Source organism: Caenorhabditis briggsae (assembly GCF_000004555.2).
Source record: "Caenorhabditis briggsae complete genome, chrX, whole genome shotgun sequence".
NCBI lineage: Eukaryota > Metazoa > Nematoda > Chromadorea > Rhabditida > Rhabditidae > Caenorhabditis > Caenorhabditis briggsae.
The window spans coordinates 8,903,235-8,922,832 of record NC_013491.2 but is presented as its reverse complement, the minus strand read 5'-3'; the positions used below and the strand labels follow the sequence as shown (position 1 = coordinate 8,922,832).

Genomic DNA, 19,598 nt, shown 5'->3' with positions numbered 1-19,598 from the left:
CGTGAGCACTCATATGCTTCCCGGCTCTGTTTTATCAGTGTGTCGGCAAAATGTACTTGAGAGAGCTGCAGCCAAAGATGTTCGTTCTTATATGTTGACTGAAAAACGTAAAAAATGGACAAAGCACAAACCATCAGAAAAAAAAATAATTTTGGCATCCAAAATTAACTTTGATGAAAAAGGACTAAAAAGTCATATTTCGTGTTATCCACTGGAGTCCTACAAAATTTTGGAAACCTACAAAAGTGGTCCAGATTTGCTTGATTTGTCTGAACTTTTCAGAATATACTAAACAAAAATAGCTCTTTGTTTATATAATTGACAAGTTTCCTATATGAATCCTACCCATCGAGGTAAGTTCAATGAAGTAAAATTTACATTTTAGTGTTACTTTGAGGAATTTCTTTTCGTTTACAGACGGCATATCTCATATGAATGGAGTTTGGCAAAACATTTTCAAGCTATAAAAAAATTTTTTTTTAGAATTGTCTGACATTTTTAAAGCAACCGCTAAAATACTTTTTCAGGGCTCTAAAGTCGGTGTGTTTCTTTTGCAAAAATCGTGGCGCATTTTTGTCTGACACTGTAGCTAGATTATCAGTAGAATTTCGTATTGCTATTGTCCACAAACATGTTTTTTCGCAGAAACCAATAGTTCAAACTACCAAGATACAATTTCCAATTACGCTAGACAATATTGAGCTTTCTGAACTCCGATCTTTTTCTGAACTTTATTTGATCTCTAAAACATGCGAAAAAAACCGTCTGCACCATTCATCCCAACTCCAATTTTTTCGAGTTTTTTCAATCGAATTTATAAAGTATACAGTTTCACGCAAATACTATTCTGGATTTCTCGCTCTCCCGATTGCCGTCTTATTTGAACTATCCACCTATGAGCTAGTTGATGAAAAATAAGAATAGGAATTTTTGTGATTCTAATGAACGGGATAGTGGGAAAAATAGTAATGAGCAAGCAACAAGCTGGATAAGTATAGTTTAGTTTTTTGAGCTTGAAGTGCATGATCAAACAGAACTTTTGATTTTTTGTTCCGGTTTGCTTAAAAGAAAATTCGGAGATCAAAGAGTACACATTGACCTGGAAGATATTTAACTGATTTATTTTGAACTGGAGAAAAATATTGGGGCAAAATTACAAAACTTTTGGAAATTTTGAAACTGGGACACCTCGACAGTTTTTTTGCCAATTTTTTTTTGCATTGAATTTAGTTTGTTTTCCATTAAGCTACCCGAAAGTTCTTCTTAGAAAATTCTTCTCCGTACACTTCAGAATTCACGAAACTAACATTGATGACTAAGAATTCTGGATATATCCAGTCTACTACGGAAACCTTTTGTAAACATCATTGGCTGACCCTCGTATAAAACAGTTCAAAGCGGTGCGTGCGCGACCATAAGCTTCAGATGTTTCTATTCAGTACAGTACTAATATTCTTAACATCTACAGTAGTAGGATTAGAGGTAATATTAGTTGTTTAGTACGTGATGAGAATTATTTGCTTGATCGTTGAGCAGCCGCTTTGGCACATCTGAACAAGCTGTTGATGCTTGAGTCAAGATCATTTTGTGTCGGACAACTGGTTGCTAATTTTTGCAGAGATAATTTGAAAATAGTTTGGCTTTTTGAAAGATGCTGTTTTGAAATAATGTTCGAATCCAGTTTATTGTACCTTGGATTGATCAACTAGTGTCTGAAACTAAAAAGAAAAATTTTCAAGTTTAATATTCAATCCAATTCAGGAAAAACTTAACACTACCACCACAGCTTTGGCAAATGTAGGAGATGCTCATATCCGACAAAAACGCCAATTCGGATTTGGCGGTGGCTTCGGATTCGGTGGCGGTTTCGGCGGCGGATTTGGATTTGGAGGTGGTGGCTGCTGTGTCACCACAATGATTTGCTGCCAGATGCCTATTCCACCACCAATTCCACCACCAATACCAGTACCCATACCTGCCCCGGTACCTGTTCCTCAGCCAGTTCCGCAACCTGTTCCAGTTCCAATGCCGATGCCGATGCCGATGCCGATGCCAGTGGTATTGTAACCCTATTTATGACCCTTTTACCCATTCAAAAATGCTTTTTAGCCTGTGCCAGTTCCTGTACAAAACAACTGCTGTAGCTGCTGTATGCCGGTTTGTATGCCGGTTTGCATGAGAGGGTACCGACTAAAAAAAGAACATTTGTATTTGCTAAGTGGTTTTGTCATTTCAGAGGTTGTGGTGGATACGGAGGTGGTTATAGTTCTAGTTACGTTTCCGGTGGATGTTATAGTGGCGGAGGATCGTCGTGTGGCTGTGGAGGAGGTTTCGGTTACGGTAGGAGAAAGCGAGAAACATTGTTGAAGAAGAATGCGGTAGCGATTCAAAGGAAGCAGATTGATATGGTGGTCCGCGATTGAGTGTTTTAATTTATCCATATTTATGTTAGATTGTAATAAATGTTTTTTCCAGTTTCTAAATACGTTTCTAACTATAAAACTCCTGTGTAAGATCGAACTATAAAAGATCCGTCAAAAAGTGCTGGAAATTTTTGAATCGAAATAATTGAGATCGAAGTGCACGTGTATGGGTGACATTTTATCACAAAAAATGATACAATGTACGTCGTCTAATAGAAGTCTACCTAAACCTTTAACTGTGAACTCAATTATCTCGGTTCTTTTGAAAGATATCAAAAAATTGTCTGCTAAAATAGCACCAAAATAATGATAAATAAGTTATCAATTGACAGATGTTTGATATCATTCACAGAAATCAAGCTGGTTGAGCTCAAAGTACAAGTATGGGTTAATGTTCTATGCATTAACAGTTCTCTGAATTTTCACATTTTTTCCTGAAACTACTGCAAAATTTAAATTCAGGAAACAATTCCGACACTAAACCTCCATTTCCCCAAATCCGTTCCATATTTCTTCAGTTGTTCTTCAGCTGAACTCGATATAGTCTTTGCTTGAGCTCGTACATCCTTTTCCGTAAATTATATGTGATATAAAAAAGTGTATCAAAAAATGCTCGATGCCAAAAAGTGTCAAAATCCGCCTTTCTCCAATGGCGAGACACATATACCCACTTGAAAAATTGAGCATAATGACCAGGAGGGGCGATTTCCGGATATCGGTGTGCAATCAAGTGTTTGGCGACTCGATTCGAAATGGTGTTTGATGGGGGGCGCGAGAAAGAGAAGTTCACAAAAAGTGGCCGTCGAGGCACAATGCAAGTGTCAATCTCTATAAATATATGGGTACAAATAGCGGGAGAACTGACCACCGTGCCGGACATTATTCTCATAGTCGTCGAGACTTTCCATTGTCTTACCTTCTCTGATTGGCAGAAGAATTTCTATTACTGATAGTGTGAAAATGAAGTATCTTGTAGCTGCACTAGCAGTAGTTCAACTATCTTTAGGGGATGAGGTAATTTCAATGTAATGTTTTGACCTAATTAAAGTCTTGATAAAATGCAGGTCTCCACCTCCCTTCTCACTTCTCCGATTCTCAGAACTAACGGTTCCTCAATCACTCGTGTCAGGTCAAAGAGACAATGTTGTGCAATGTGCCCATCAGGTAACTGTGGATGTGGTTCGTGCAATGGATTCGTGAGTTCTGGATAGTTTTGTGTTCTTCCACTCTTCAACTTTTAAAGGTCACTTGTCCCGAACGGTGTCAACCAATGTGCACACAAGCTTGTGTTATGGCCAAGGTCCTTTGTTACCCCTTTAAGTTCTCTCAGTTCATTTTCATTTTGTTTTAGACCTCAGTTTGTGTGGAGCAATGCATGCCAAAATGCGATTCAGCTTGTATAAATTTGGTGAAATCGGTAGAGATCATTTAATAGGAATATGTATGGTTTATGATGTGTTGTAGGGACCGGCATGTGGCCAGCAGTGCATGCCACTTTGTCTTCCAGCATGCATTAATGCTATCCAGGGACCAACAGAATGTGCTCCACAATGTATGCCTTCTTGCTCATCGTCTTGTATTCAGGTGAGGAGTTTGGTAAAGTGGAGAACTACCGCAAAGATGCCAAAGCGTTAGCTTTGATGGAATGTTTTGGATTATTTTAAAGTTAGCACAATTTTCCCGCAAACACCGTAATAATTCCAATAGAAAGTCATCTTGAATTTTGAGACAGTTTTTCTCGTTTCCTGCAAAAGGTATCAAAAAGTGTTCAACTGATAAAATCTTTGTTATGATATCAAAAATCCTGTCTTTAGATAACTTCTTAATGTCTTCAACAAGAACCGAGAGAATTCGGTTCAAAGAGCAAGTTTGGAGCGACCTTCTATCAGAGTGTTTACGGAAATTTATCGCTGGTATTATGGAAAGCAATTTACCAATAATTCCAAAGAAAGTATCCTTATGATCATGCTTTGGACTGATTTATCTAATTTACTGTAAGAGGTATAAAAAATTGTCAACTATAAAAAAGCTTGTAGTATTATGGGAAGCATTTTGTCAGTTGACTGATTTTTGATATCTTCAACAAGGACCGAGGTAAATTAGCTTACAGTATAAGTTTTGAGAATAATACTGTCAGAACAGTGATTAGTGGATCCCTTTCATTTTGACTCACATGCTTTCAGAAAGTCGATGTTCCATAACCTTTAAATCACATAAGACCACCAAGACCTCTAGAATTCATAAAAGCTGAAACAACTTAAAACATTGAGTTGAAGACTAAAATCACTATAACAAAATTTTACCTGAAAACTATTTTGAAGTGTTTTAAACTAACAAAATGGTTCTTTGAGAACCTAATGCATTTTACTAAATTCATTTCAATTCTCATTAAAAAACTTCAGCCAGATGATCCCAAAAAACACACACATTTTTGTCCTCGAAACTAGAATTAAGCCGATTAGGGATTTCAATGTGGTCCAAAAATAGTCATTTTTATAATTTACAAATGTAAGCCTATGTTTCCAGCAAGTCTTCCCTAGCTGCCCTCAACAATGTCAACCTGTCTGCACTCCACAATGCATCCAATCAATTCAAGTAGCCATTCGCCCAACTTGTGCTCCGTCCTGCATGCCCTCCTGCTCTTCTTCCTGCATTCAGGACTATGAAATCAGTATCAAACAAGAGTCCTGCGTGTCTGCATGCATGCCATCCTGTACACAGTCTTGTGTCCAAGCAGTGACATGCAGTACCTGTACAAACAACTGTCCTTCCATCTGCACGTATGTTTCTTGACCTTCGTTTTTTTTCCGCTAAAAAAAATCTAAAACCCCTAATGTGTTCAGGCAAGCGAACTGCATTCCACAGTGTATGCCAAGATGTCTACCAACCTGCATTCAACAAATCCAAATTTCGGTTCCCGCACCAGTAAGTTTCAGGAAACTTGTTTTGCTTTTTTGAAAGTTTTGATGGGAATGTGGCTGACCAACTTTCAAAATAGACGAGAAATGACTCACTTTTTCCATTAAATTTTGGGAAATTGGGCAATTATAAATAATGGAAAAATGTTATGGGAAACTGAATCCTTTTTCTTTCAGCAAACTACTTTCAGCAAAACCTTGCTCTATTTTTAGATGCCACCACCCCCACGATGTGATTCAATGTGCATGCCATCTTGCTCATCATCCTGTGTTCAACAGTACTCAATGTGCCCACAACAGTGCCGCCCAATGTGCACCAACGCTTGTGTCACCAATCTCCAGGTCTCCAGACCTGTAACCCAGTGTCTTCCAGCTTGTATGCCATCGTGCACATCTTCCTGTGTTCAATCAATGTGTCCACAGCCGTGCTACCCAAGTTGTGATATGGGATGTATTCAACAGTACTCCGTTCAAATGGCTCCATCCCCATGCGCTTCTCAATGCATGCCTATGTGCGAGAGCAGTTGTATCGCTAGGGTATCACTACGAAAATTGGAAAGTTTCCCACATCACCAAGTTTTCCAGTTGTCGTGCGTCCAAACCTGTATGCCCGCTTGCAGTCCGACATGTGTTCAGACATATGCTCCGGTACCAATTCAATGTGCTCCAGCTTGTATGCCTCTGTGTCAACCAACATGTGTTCAACAGCGTAAGACTGTGTGATGTATGGGGGTTCAGAGTTCGCATGGATCTTACAGAAAATCGGATGCCTCAACCTCTACCACCTCCTCCCACCCAAGGGTGTCGTGCATGTCAGAATAGGGGATAAAGATGAATGTGGAATGCATTGGAATATGTATCTAACTTATGCTTTATACTTTATAACTGATAATAACGTTTTCTTGACAAATTTCTTAACCCGGGTTCCATTTATTTCCAGAGTTTTGAGCCAGAAAATTCCAGATGCTGAAGTTGTAGTCGCTTGCGGAGTCCCATGTCAGTGCCAGCCAGGATATGTTCAATGTTCACAAAACCTCTGCTGTTTGAAGTAATCCAATTTCCCATACATTTTCAAGTATCTCAACGAGAAAACTTTTAGATACAAGAACATGGCAGCAAAGTTTAGAAAACTTAGTGGCAACTCTAATAATGGTAATAACAATGGAAATGGCAACAACAGCAATAATAATAATAGCAACAATAATAACAACGAAGAAGAAGATGATGACAGTAGCAATGCAGGCAGTTACACGGAGCCAATGAGAGATTCTCCGAAAAGTTCGAAGAGCAATGCAACGGATTCTGAAGAAGTTTGCTTTATTTGAAAAATTGTAGTTCAATTCATATTTTTCAGAAAAATATTGAAAACAAGACGTTATCAGTATTCGCTAACACCCAAATGGACGGCGACTCGTACATGAAGGCTTAGAACCCGGGAAAACGTTCACAATTTAATTTATACCTTGTTTTCGTTTGTTAACCTTTTTGGCGGGTAGAGATTTAGAGACTATTTACTTGTACATTCGATAAAAATAAATTATTTAGATAATTGTGAAATAATATGGAGCATGAACTGATAAGAAAAGAACCGAACCGAATTTAGGTGGAATCCTGTTTAGGTTGAATCCAACTTTTAAAAATTGATTAAATCGTGCTGAAATAGAGATTTTAAAGATATAGATTCAGGTGATTGATAAAATTCACATTGAAAAGTTAAACTTGGTCTTTTTTCAATTAAAGTATTTATTTATAGTAAATAAAATCGTGATTTCTCTCATAGTGCCTCACTTTATATTTTCATGTTAAGCTCAATTATCTCTGTTCCTAAAAAATATATCAAACAATTGTCAACTGATAAAATATTTGACATCTTGTCATGAACATTTTCTCAATTGACAAATTTTTCATGCCTCTCACAGATATTGAGATAATTGAGCTCAGAGTGCAAGTATAGGAAATCTAGACTGTTTATCATTTTTTCTGTGAAATCAAACGATCTTATGATTTTCCATCCAAGCTGCTTCCTGTTTTTTTTAAAAACAAAACAACCCTTTGATCATTTGCACTGTGCATACCAATGTACAAAACATTTGAATTGATTTCAAATAGACAAAATCTAGCTGTCTTTATTTTTTTTCAAAAACGATCCACTCGTACAATGTCCTCGGAAGGCCTTGTAAGTCAACATGAAGGAAAGGCGGAAGGTGTTGTCGACCTTCAACCACACGTAACGTACACAACAACGATCAGCCCATCAACCTCGCGGGGCAGTTTTATTGTTCACTTTTCGAAAATCGGGGGGCCTCCGCCGCTGGCGTCTCCGCTGATTGCTGCACTATTTCCACGATGAAGTGGGCACACACACAAACATATAACACAGTGTAAATCGTCTCGCCCTGGGCCATTTCTCAGTTTCCCCCACCCGAGAAAAACTTCGACATTTATCTCCCCCCACTCAACAACACAATAAATAAATCGCTCTCATAGATATCGATTTTTTGAGAAAAAAAAAACAAGGAAGTTACATTTTTCATGGATGTTTATTATTGGGACCAAAATCGAGATAGTAGGATATAAAAAAAGGATAAACGCCATTCAATGAAATATTTTTTCTGAGAAAATAAGGCAACGGTGAATGCGTGGTTCGGGAGATTAAAATATGCAATTTTTTTGGTGGGTATGGGAAATCGATTTGGCATTTTTGGAAATGGTGGCGATTGATCTAAGCTCTGAAGAAGCAGTACCAGAGAGCGTGGATGATGGCTGGAAGGTAGAAGAAGAAGCAGAGGATGATGTTGACGGCGACGTGGATGTTGCAGTCGGATCCGTGGATGAAGATGGCAAGTGGCTGGAAAGAAATTGGATTGTGATACGTTATCAGAATTATTGCTCAATCGTATTCTATCTTTGCTTTTGCGAAAAAGTTTTCTAAAACATTGCTCATTCTTAAGACTTACTGGAAGGAAGATCGCGAGGATCAGCTCGATGATTTGCTGCATTTCGATGGCCATGATGCTCTGAAAAAGTCAAGTATAGGATGAGGAAGATGTCAGAATTTTAATCAAAGGAAGTGGAATTGAAGAGAAAGACATAAAAAGGAGAAGAAGAGCTCGAGAGCAGAGGAACTAGTTGAAAAAAGAGTCCAGTGCGGTTTTATACTATTTTCTTCTCTTGTTTTATCGCCCTCTGACACGAAATCTAAGAAAGATGAGACGACGAAGCAATGCCATCAAATAACATTGTTCGTTGTATTATATCTTAACTTTTCCGTACAAACATACACTCGTGGTGTATGCCTGTGTGCGCATGTGACCTCTAGAAAAAAAATGCTGCACCGGCTTGAAGAAGATGTATTACAGAAGAAGTGCACCATAGGGCCACAATGACAAGAAGAGGAGTTTTGAGGTGAGAAGACGCGCCCCCGAGACTGAGATGTGGCCGCAATGGGCGGAGTTCGTTTTGGGCGGTTGGGGGGAGAAAGAAGAGAAAAGCGAGGAGAGTGGAGAGAGAGAAAAAAGACAACGAGTCATACACACAACAAATCTGTTTTGTCAGTCGAGGAAAAACGTTATTCGATTAGTTTGATCGGCCGGAAATTATCGACATCAAAGGGGTCGCGTACTTTTGGAAACGGAAAACCAAAATGGCAAAAAGAAGGAAATTGAAGTAGTTTTGGTATCTAGACTGGTTTGGAGGAATTGAGAAGTAAATTTGAAATTGGAAGTGGCAGGTACAAACTTTGCTGAATGGTTGATACTATATTGGAAGGTTCTAGATCTTTGGCAGAAAATCAAAAAGAGAAACAAAATGAATTTGAGAATCCAAGGTTGAAATTCGGAATGTCTGAAATGAATACCCAAGAGAATTAATCAGAATATAGTCGAGTATTTTAAAGAGCTTATCATCGAAACAACAATTTCAACATTTTATGGAATGAGAGAAACTGGATTCTATGGCTTCCAGATTTTTTGTTGGTCTATTTAAAGCGAAAAAATTTCATCATTTTGATTTGTTTTCACATTTTCCTGCTAAGTAATCACAAATCACCAGAAATCCTTGAGAAGGGAACTGTTTATATGTTTCGGTTTGTTTCGAAATTTCAAAATGTTCAGAACAAAAAACCAGTTGGTTTTATGACCCCACGATGATAACAACGCGTCATATTTTTCTAGGGAATTTTCGTTGTCGAGTTTCAAGTTTGAAATTTTTTTTCAACATTTTGATGGAGTACTAACAAAGAGAAGGCAAAAAAATAAAGTGGCAAGTAGCCTCGCAAAATGAAACAGCTGATTTTATCCAGCTTAGTAGTGTCTCGCAGGATATAATTATGTGAAAAGGTCTATGAAAATTTTTCATTTCGCGAGTTTTCTACTTTTAAGCGCACGAGTTTGGTATAAAGTGGTGCTATAAGTGAACAAAGATTAAAATAAGTGAAAAGGAGGAGGAGATGAAAAGTGAAGATAATATGATGGTGTACTCCTTCTTTTCCTCTTCCTGAGCAGCACGTCATGCGACTTTTTCGAAAACCTATGGCTCACAACTCAAATACTCTATGACTGCTGTACAATTTGTTTTGAGAGCGATTGTAATACAAATACGCAATTTTGATTCACACAACTATCTGACTACCAATCGGGATCGGTAAAATTCATAACTCAGTTTGTTGTATTTTATAGATTAAGAAATAAAAGAATGAGAATAAGAAGGAAGAGAACAAGGGCAATCGAAAAAATAAAATGGAAAACGACTGGATGCGAATTTCAGTAAGGTGGTAAACTAGAATAACAAAATAGAAGAGAAAAGAATGTGGCATCATTGTTAGTAGCAAAAACACAACTGTTGGAACGTGGAACAAAAAATATATACGTCGATGTGAAAAAAAACAAGTAACTTGATACAAAACAAGTCAAGGATTTCTTTCTCTATGTTTTTTGATAGCTCTACCACAGATTCCATTAAAATAAAGCCATTGAAAGAAAAATTAGACAAAAATTCAGCTAGTTTGGTAGGAACTGAATACAAAATGATAAGAGATATTGTTTACCATAATAATTATCATTATCACAGTTTGCAACGTGACTTTCGATAGAAAAAGGGGAAATGGAAACAATGTTAAGAGATCAATAAGCATTAGTATTTTAAGAAAAAAAACTTTTGAAAAAGATGGAAAGAGTACAAAAGTAAATAAAAAAGCTTCTGTTGATTATAGAAACCGACTTTTAGATTTTCTGAGATATACACTAATTAAATAAACGGAACCTGGCAAAAATCATATGTTGCCTGTTGTGGAAAAAAATGGCTCTTTATGACAAGGGGGGGGGCCAAGCGAAAAGGGTGGGGCGGGCCAAGTCAAAAGGGGGAGCCCATAGGTAAAAATGTGGACTAAGTTGAGATTTACCAATTTTTTCAAGTTTTGTGACCGTTTTCATTAAAATTTCGAAATTTGAACACTTTTCACAATTTTTGGAAAATTTCAGTTTATGTCATTTTTTGCATATTTTTTGTCTATTTTTTTGTTACTAAGCCTGGAAAAATCTGAAACTAGTTGAATAACTTCAAATTACACAGTTACAATTTAAAAAAAGTGTTGTCCATACAAAAAACCGGCCTAAACTGAAATTTTTTGAAGTGACAAATTTTTGTGGGAACAAGCGCAAAGTACGAAATTTTTATAGAATCATTCGAAAAACTTGAAACTTAGTCCAAATTTTTACCTATGGGCCCCCCTTTTAACTTGCAAAGAAATGAATAAAGAATGCTTTGGATGAAAACTGTACTGTACTAAATCTGTAAAATCTGCAAGGTCTGCAAAATCGCGCACGCACGACACGCCAGGAGTGTGTTGCGAAACTTCCTGTTCACCATGAAAATTCATAATTCAAGATAGCTTCTAACCATACTGTACACCTATGCTCTTTTAGAAACAAACACCGATAAAAATAATTCACGTTTTTATTCATTTCGTTGTGTGCACCCTCAAGGATTCTGCCTCTTGTCGAGCTCCTTAATTTGCACCCTCTACGTTGATTTTTTGAGGTGTTTGTGACATGTATTTTAAGAACGAGAGATTTTCGGACAATCCTCCAAGAGAGTTTTCTTCCCGACCTATGATTCTGGATCGATTGATATAAAAATTTCAAAAATTTTGGAATTAGCGGATGCCCATTTCAATTTTAGTAGTGTTGAGGGATTTTCGTAGATTTCAAACAAGAATCGACCTAATTTTTAGGTGAGAAATTTAAAAAAAAAACAGCCGGGAATATAAAGGGGTACCTTCTATAGAAAGATCCTTCAGAGCTACCCTGAAACAATGAAAGGGCCGGCCCTTCTGATAAAGTTTTACGGTATATTACTATCAACAAAACCAGAACTTTATTTTTCATTTCACGGCAGGAAAAAATATAGTCTTAGTTCTATTATAAGTACATAATTACAATAAAAAAGCTCTTGTTTTGCTCAGTTTACTTCAAAATTTTCAGGTAAATTGAAAAAAAAAAATTTTCACGAGTTCAGAACTTATTTATTAAATCTGAAGCTGACCAATCCTATTCACATTAAATAATTCGAAAAATTCTCATCAAACACTAAACATTTGAAAAGTGTTTGTAGAATTTCCCTACTATTTTCTATTTCTAGTGTGTTTAGCCCGATGCCAACATTTTCGGCCCAATTGGATATTCAAAATAACACATAGAAAGCAATTCAAAACGAATTATAAATGTTTTTTTGATCCACTCTATGAATTCTCTTTTTTACTCTATACTTCTACTCCATTTTTCAATTTACCAGTCGCAAGTGAAAGCCGATCCTGGATGTATTTATGGGAATATTATGAATTCTTCTGTTTTGCAACTAGAGAGGGATACAACGACATAAATGGAATATGAGGAACGTGAATTAAAAACAGGGGTAAATGAGCCAATGTGGAAAGATAAAAAAGAAAAGTTAAGCCAACGAATTGTGTATATTAATGGCTCTCCTTATCCTTCTACCTCCCTGCTTAGGGAATATTTGAACAGCTATCCATATATGTGGCGGTTTTAAATAGATGATGGATGAAAAGATGAAAAAATGAATAAATTCGCAATATCGCAAACTTTCATTTTGAAGAATCAAAGAAAATCCAAGAAAAAAATGCGAATTGCAGCGAAAATGTTGAAGAAAATGAAAAAGTTCCGGAAACCTTGCATATAATACTTTTATTGCATCTTCTTTTTTCTCTGCTACGTCTGAATTTATGAATTTCACGTTTCATCTTCAGTGTGAAAATAAGCCTTCTTCGAATTGAGATGAGTTCGCAGAATTCCCCAAAGGTCATCGTTTGGAGAATGTTTTGTGTTCTGGAACGGAAACAGAATGTCGCACTAATTAGTTATATTTCCATAAAAAGACCATCATCTCATATTTGAAAAAAGATATTCCGTTCTTTTCATCAAATCATTATTTCTTCGGGAAATTATCTTAAATGATCTCACAAAATTCTTTCGTATACTTGCATTTTGAATTATATTGGTTCTCATAAAGAATTCAATAATTCTGTCAACTGATAAATCGTTAGTCATGTTATCACTCACACTTTTTTGATATTATTTTGGTTCTTTCGAAAGATAACAACATATTTTTGACAAATTTGTTTATCATAATGTCACCAATTCATCAGTCGGCAAACTCTACATATCTTGTACAGGAATCGAGATAATTTAGCTCAAAGTTGACGGTTTTGTTGTTCTTCTATTAGATGAAATACGGTATACGGTAGCCTTCTATTAAAACATTATCAGTAACAAAAAAATGTGAACATACTTCTTTTGCAGATGTAATTCAGTTTTGAAACCGAATATAAACTTTTTCAGTAGAACAAACCCCGTCAATTGCTTCAAAGTTTCAGTTTCTCTGAAATTATAGAATCCAGTAAATTCAAGTGTAGTTTTTCGATCTACCTGAAAAAACACTTGTTGATTGAGATTGATGAGAGCAAAACTTAATCGTCGGAATTTATGATTTCCCAGAAGTCATATTTCTCCTGGAATAAACGTTTTCCTGTTGCCATAAATCATTCGGAAAGGCTGTCATAAACTTAACCACCAGAACACTTACAAGAACGTTTTTGCTGTAGTCGGCTGGGTGATTTGTACTGGTTTTCTAACCGGGGTTCAGTTTTTGATTTTCGAAAAAAAAGGGGGAACCAATTTACTTGAATTTCAAAAGATTCGATTTACTGTGAAACAATTATGTTTTGATTTTTTGAACTATTCAGATTTCGTTTCAATTTGAGTTTCATGGATTTCCACTTTGAAATCCTTTTATTGTCTTTTATTGGTTCATGAAAACTTTAGATTTTAGATCTTTTACAAGCACTTGCTTCACTGATTTCCTGTGGACTATTAACAAAAAAACCACATGTTCCTGGTACTCTGATTTTTCAAAAGTTTTAAACCTAAATTCGTCTCTGTCAAATTAAACACCAACCATCGGAAACCACAGACAAAAAGCCATTTTGATTGAAAGAATAGAACCGAGGCCACCAGTGAAGAGTAAATAACTAACAGTTTGGGGCAAAGAAAACGCGACCATCACCACCACTGAATTCCTTACTCGTTTGTGCCCATTTCCTCAAAAAATGACTGACGTTCTGTAAAGCGGAGAAGTCAACAGTGGTAAACAGTTTTGTTGGCCATGAACAGTGGGGGTAACAAAAATGTTTGTGTGTGTGTGTAGGTGAGTAAGAAAGACAAAAAAGTTGGAAGTAAATAACACACCGTTCGGTAGTGTTATTTCCATGAGAAATTTTGAAAATGGAAAAATTAGATCAAACTTTGAAAACTCTTCAAATTGAAAAACAAACCCATGAAATTTGATATCCTCAAAATTTTAGAATAGGGTCTGATTTTAAACTTGTCTTTGGTTGTTGGAAACAAATTTGATGTTTATAAAGTTTTTTAGATCATATTCGAGAATTGAAGTTAGTGTAGAATGTTTTGTTGTTTAAAAAAAATTTAATTTTCAATACTGTAAATTCTTTAAAACATGCATTTTGACCTTAATTGTTTTGCAGTTTCTGCGAAATGTGAAAAATCTTACAGCTAATAAAATGTAAGTATTTTTGTGAGCAATTGTTTTCATAATTTATAAATTTTTATATTCAGATCAGAAATCGAGATACACTATCGATCAATAATATATATATAAAAGATATTTCTAGTTAATTTGCTGCAGATTTGACCATTTTCAAGAGTCTGGAACTTGACTGTCATCAGTTTGTCTTCCTGTCTTTGCGAATGGGAATATCGTTTAGAGAATGTCTTTCAAAAAGGGTACAAATTTAAGTTGGTCAAAAATGCCGCGCAAGCTCTTCGTACTCTCTCAAAAGTATTCAAAAATGATTTTCTATTAAAGAATTAATGCCGACGTTGGTTTGAACGTTTTCTTAATGGTGATGAAAGCTTGGAAGACCGTGAACACAAAAGTCGACCAAAAAGCATTGACAGTGAATTCCTGAGAGACGAAAACGAATCGGATCCTTGTAAAACGACTTGAAGTCTTGCAGAACCGTTTCCTTGTACTATTGGTACTATCGAAGACCATTTTCACGAATTGGAAAGTTGAACAGGTGCGGAAAATTTGCGCGGGTGTTAGCGACAAGTAGTCGATAATTATGGCAAATAGATTTTGAATTAATATTATCTACTTTCTTTTTTATAACAAAATTAATTGGTCATAAAAACTACCATTATTTTCTAGCCAACCTAATAGAAAAATTAGAAGAATCATGTGAACAATTTTAAACCAAGGTATATTTTACACACTCTAAATTTTTAAAAGTAATCGGAAATTTGACAGTCGAGCTCCAGGTTCCAGAAAATAATCAAAATTACCTGTAATCAACGGAAAAATAAAGTTTTGTATAATTTTTCCACCGGTACTGTTTAGAGACATTTGAGGTCAAAGCAACATCTAAATGTAGGGTGTTGTTCTATTAGAGTAGTTACGGTAATTCACTTGACAAAAATTAGGCAATATGAAAGTTTTCCAAAACTTCATTAAAAGTTGACGTAAAATAACATTTCTCTACGGTAGCTCACAAAATCAATTTTAAACTTTAGAAGACATTTAATAAAACGTGCGTCATTAAACACCAAAAGAATGACTTAAAGCGACCAAGGTTTGAAGATTCATTATGATTTATCGAACTTGTTAAATCCTATTGAATGTCCGAGTAAGTTTTAGCTGAGCACTGAACAGTGAAACAATGAAAAAAAATCAAATGAAAAGTTATTTCGAGTCAAAAATCCCAAATAAATCCCTTAACCCCAACCATTTGCTGTTGAACATTTCCACATGTGACGAACTCTCCAATATTTTCACGTTCCTTCACTGTTAGTCAGTTCCTTGCGACTGTTTGAAGAAAAGCTGACAAATCGACCAAACTGATCATTTTCCAAAACGTACGCCACCGCACCAGTAATCCGGTGTTAAACAGTTTCGTTGAGGTTCTCTTTTTTTGTTTCGCCAACTACCTCCCTGTCGTTTTTTTTGTTTCCACGTCGCCCCAAAAACACATACGGTGCTCTCTCGATTCCTACTACGCGTTGGTCGACTCCCTCTTCTTCTACTACTTCTTCTTTTTCTTTTATTTGTGATGAGCTTAGTGCATGTGTGCGCATTTACCAAGTTCACCACAGTAGAGGAGGCGAGGTGGGCGTTGCCTACAGAACGAGAAAATAAAAAACTGTTCGTGGTATAAAAGCGAGGTCAAGGTCACTTCCAGACATTACATCAGCTCAGCTCGTCTCAGCTCAGCTTACTTCTTTTCCAACAATGGCTCCTCCAACCACCATTCCAAACGTGTTCATGTCTGATTTTGGTCTCAATACCGATGACATTAAGTACTTCCATATGGATTCCCATATCCAAGGACGTGGACCAAACCGTCTGAAGTCACTCGATATCGAGGGAAGATGGATCCTTTCTGGAAAGAGCATCCCATTCATTTCTGCTGCCTTCAACCATCTTGAAAGACTTAACGACGCCCAAGTACCAATGAGAGATATCACCGAAGAACCAATCGATGCTATCGGAATGGTCGGATGGACCAAGTCATCTGCTCCAGCTGAGGAGCCACCAAAGGAAGAGAAGAAGATCCCAAAGAAGTTTGTCCTTCAGCCACCAGTCTTTGTGGAAGACGAGGTGCCACCAAGTCCAAGAGAAGTTGTCCCACATCGCTCTGCTGGATACGGTAAGACAAAAATTTTTGAAAAACATTCACTTTTTTCAATTTTACAGGACCAGCTCACCACAAGAGAAAGCTGTCGATCCCAGATCGCTCGAGAAGCGTCTCACCAATGCCAATCGAGGCTCCAGGACAAACCGTCTACGACAAATACGCTAAATACGAGAGACACCGCAAAGGTTACTTTTCTTCCGATTCTGACTATGAAAGTGGTTCGGATTTTGAATCCGACGAACTTAGACTAATTGATTGGGAAGGAAAATTGTGGGCTCTAGCTGAAACCAAAGTAACCTTGATTCGAATTGTAGAAACTGAATATGTCCTATAAGACTAGATTTAAGGACTCTGAACCCCACTATTGTTCATTGTTATTGTTAAGACTTTTGTTTAAGCTAATAAATTTTTAGGACTCAAAAAATCACTTGACTCTTACAATGAACAACATTTTCAGACTCGATCACCAGATACGGTACCAAGTGGGGAGATGCTGGATACGTTTCGCACAGCCCATCGCCAACCGGTGAGATTCATGAAGAGTACCATCGTTCCCGTCAATATTACCTTTAAAATCACTACCAACTTTTTCTTTCCCCTTGAGTTTTTTTGATTCATTGAGTTTCGCTTGCCCCCACTATTTTGACATACTTGCTCAAATGCACTTTACCATGCTCAACTCTGTAGAATGAAGAGATTATTAGCTTATCGGACTCCTTTGTTCTTTCTAAACACACTATAAAAATATGAAAATTGCAGGTGACGAGGGACAAAATCCACCACATCGCACCCAAGCTCTTTCTCCACGCCCAGCTTCCAGAACTCGCCAGTACGACAGTGAATACAACCCAGAATTTTTGAAGAAAGGTATGTGACTAAAGTCTAAAGCAAACCTAAAGAAAAAACTTCTAAACTCATAGCCATTAGGTCATGTGCGCGTCGTCGCTAAATAGTAACATTAGAAGAAATGTCAACAGTCCATTTTGCGTAATTTCTCAAAAGTTTTTTACTACTGCCCTTCCTTCCAACTGTGCCAAATGCAAACATTCCATTTGTCAACCAACCGAACTTCGGAAGCAGCGGAGCGAAAATAGAATAGCTTACAGATTCGGCGAGCAGTGCCAACGAACTCAAGGTCTTGACGAAGAACATTAAGGGAGACAATGTGCCATACAGAACCACCGGATATGGTGCCTACCATGTGAAGAGACAGTATGATTTGAGCCCAAGATCAATGGGAAGTGATTATGCGACCAGCAGTGGGTAAGTAGAAGCAAGCATATGTACTTGTCGACTGGCTCATTCCGGGTCGGCACGGGCCTATTCATTAGTCTTTTCAAAAATGAAATTTTGGGCAAAACATCATACCAGATGATAGAGCTTGAAGAGCTCTATAATCTTCAATGAGAATTAGCCAGCGTTGAAAGCGGAATCTCATGTTTTTGAAAGGTTTCAGATAGTGAAAAATATACCATTCTTCCTTCATCAAAAATATGAAACATTGCAGATCTGAGCAATCGTCTCCAGTCCCAGCTAGACGCGAGCGATCAGCTGATGAGATCGTTCTCACTGCCTATCACGCATCCAAGACCACCGACTCCCGTCCAAGACGTGACAACTGGATCCGTCAAAACTAATCACCCCCGGTCCCCCTAAACATACAGTAATCCCCTTTTCTAATCCAGAATTTCAGACGAACGAGTTATCCTCTCTATTCTCTACCCAAACCTCGCTTGTCGCCAGAAACTATGTACAAAAGAAAATCTCTCGTTGTTCTAGAGATGATGCCCTCCCCATTTTAGTGATTAGCAGCTCCCCATCATTTTGTGTGCACCGAGCATAAATGATTGAATCACTGAATGTCCATTTCGCGTCTCTCAAGAACAATTACAGCGGTTTTTCTTCCATCGTCATGCTATTCTTTTACAGATTACTCCATGTACAATATGAGTGTAGCTTATACTCCTTTTCATGAGAAACAAACCCAATTAACCATCAAACATAAAATTAATCAAACTGGGATTTAACTTGGTGACAGCTTTTTTGGAGTAAATATCCTACAGTAATAAAATTTTTATAAACATACAAATTTTTATTGTTGTTTTGAATTCCAAAAAAGAACCGTAACCAAAGAGACTGCCAGTTGAGTGAGAATGCCGAGTTTTGACAAAAAAGGTATCATCCGACAAAGCACAAGTAATGAGGAGAAACTAGAGAATGAACAATAAATAAAATAAATAAATGAAAGGACAACAGGAAAAAGAAAGTGAAATAATGATTTGTGATATTATGGGATAACTGAAATGAGATCAGATATCCTTCATCCGGTGATTGGTTAGACGATATTCTGCTTTACTGGTGATGAACTCCAAGGACATCTAAAATAAAGTTGAAATTGCTAAAAACCAATAAATCCAAAATTTTTTTTTAGATTTGCTATTTTCTCCTTTATCCTACTGTTGGGTGCTTCTAGGGCATAAAGCAGAATTGTTAGAGCCACAATCAATCAAACAACTATAAATCTAATTCTGTTAGCCACAACAATTAAACTGAGACGGACACGAAAAATCCCAAATCAAAAAAAAACTATACCAAGTTCAATAAATTGCCCAAGCTCTGTACCTCTGTTTATCTATCAATTGAAAATCTGATTTTTTTGGCTGAAAAACTGCAAAAATTCTATTCGAAATTCAAGAAAACGTTTATTACATTAATTCACGAGCACAAGTGTGTAGAGCCGGAGAAAGTGACATTTACAAAAAACACCAATGAATTTTTTTTTTGAACACGTAGCGAAGGGAAAAATTGTGGGTGGAGAAGCATGCAATACATATGTTTGAAAATGACAATAAGTTAAAAATTAAAATATGTAAACCGAATCACTAGAATAATTATGACTTGATTTTTTGAAAAACACAACATTTAGAAGTAGGTCAGTGCCGCAAGCATGCAACCAATTAAAACCGGTCTGTTTCCGAGAATTTCTTCTCAATTGTTTTGTTGAAGAAAAGAAATAATACAATACCATGATAG

At 36.7% G+C, this 19,598-nt stretch overlaps 4 protein-coding genes across 4 annotated transcripts; 3 read left to right on the top strand and 1 right to left on the bottom strand.

Moving 5' to 3' along the window:
• Window positions 1-1,425: 1,425 nt before the first annotated feature.
• CBG14286 lies at window positions 1,426-2,367 on the top strand (the record flags this gene model as incomplete). Its single annotated transcript, XM_045239525.1, has 3 exons — window positions 1,426-1,482; window positions 1,762-2,058; window positions 2,110-2,367. The coding sequence occupies 3 exons, from the start codon at window positions 1,426-1,428 to the stop codon at window positions 2,365-2,367; spliced, it is 612 nt and encodes a 203-aa protein (XP_045095382.1).
• A 1,016-nt stretch (window positions 2,368-3,383) lies between these two features.
• On the top strand, window positions 3,384-6,770 carry CBG14285 (the record flags this gene model as incomplete). Its single annotated transcript, XM_002644382.1, has 9 exons — window positions 3,384-3,437; window positions 3,488-3,619; window positions 3,888-4,007; window positions 4,950-5,203; window positions 5,267-5,348; window positions 5,555-6,050; window positions 6,305-6,389; window positions 6,441-6,651; window positions 6,696-6,770. The coding sequence occupies 9 exons, from the start codon at window positions 3,384-3,386 to the stop codon at window positions 6,768-6,770; spliced, it is 1,509 nt and encodes a 502-aa protein (XP_002644428.1).
• Window positions 6,771-8,063: 1,293 nt separating this feature from the next.
• On the bottom strand, window positions 8,064-8,352 carry CBG14284 (the record flags this gene model as incomplete). Its single annotated transcript, XM_002644381.1, has 2 exons — window positions 8,064-8,189; window positions 8,299-8,352. 2 exons carry the CDS (start codon window positions 8,350-8,352, stop codon window positions 8,064-8,066), a joined length of 180 nt encoding a protein of 59 aa, XP_002644427.1.
• Window positions 8,353-16,159: 7,807 nt separating this feature from the next.
• Window positions 16,160-18,221, top strand: CBG14282 (the record flags this gene model as incomplete). The annotated part of the gene is given in 7 exon segments (XM_045239523.1): window positions 16,160-16,510; window positions 16,529-16,577; window positions 16,625-16,890; window positions 17,023-17,091; window positions 17,325-17,394; window positions 17,672-17,821; window positions 18,073-18,221. The coding sequence occupies 7 exon segments, from the start codon at window positions 16,160-16,162 to the stop codon at window positions 18,219-18,221; spliced, it is 1,104 nt and encodes a 367-aa protein (XP_045095381.1).
• Window positions 18,222-19,598: the final 1,377 nt, after the last annotated feature.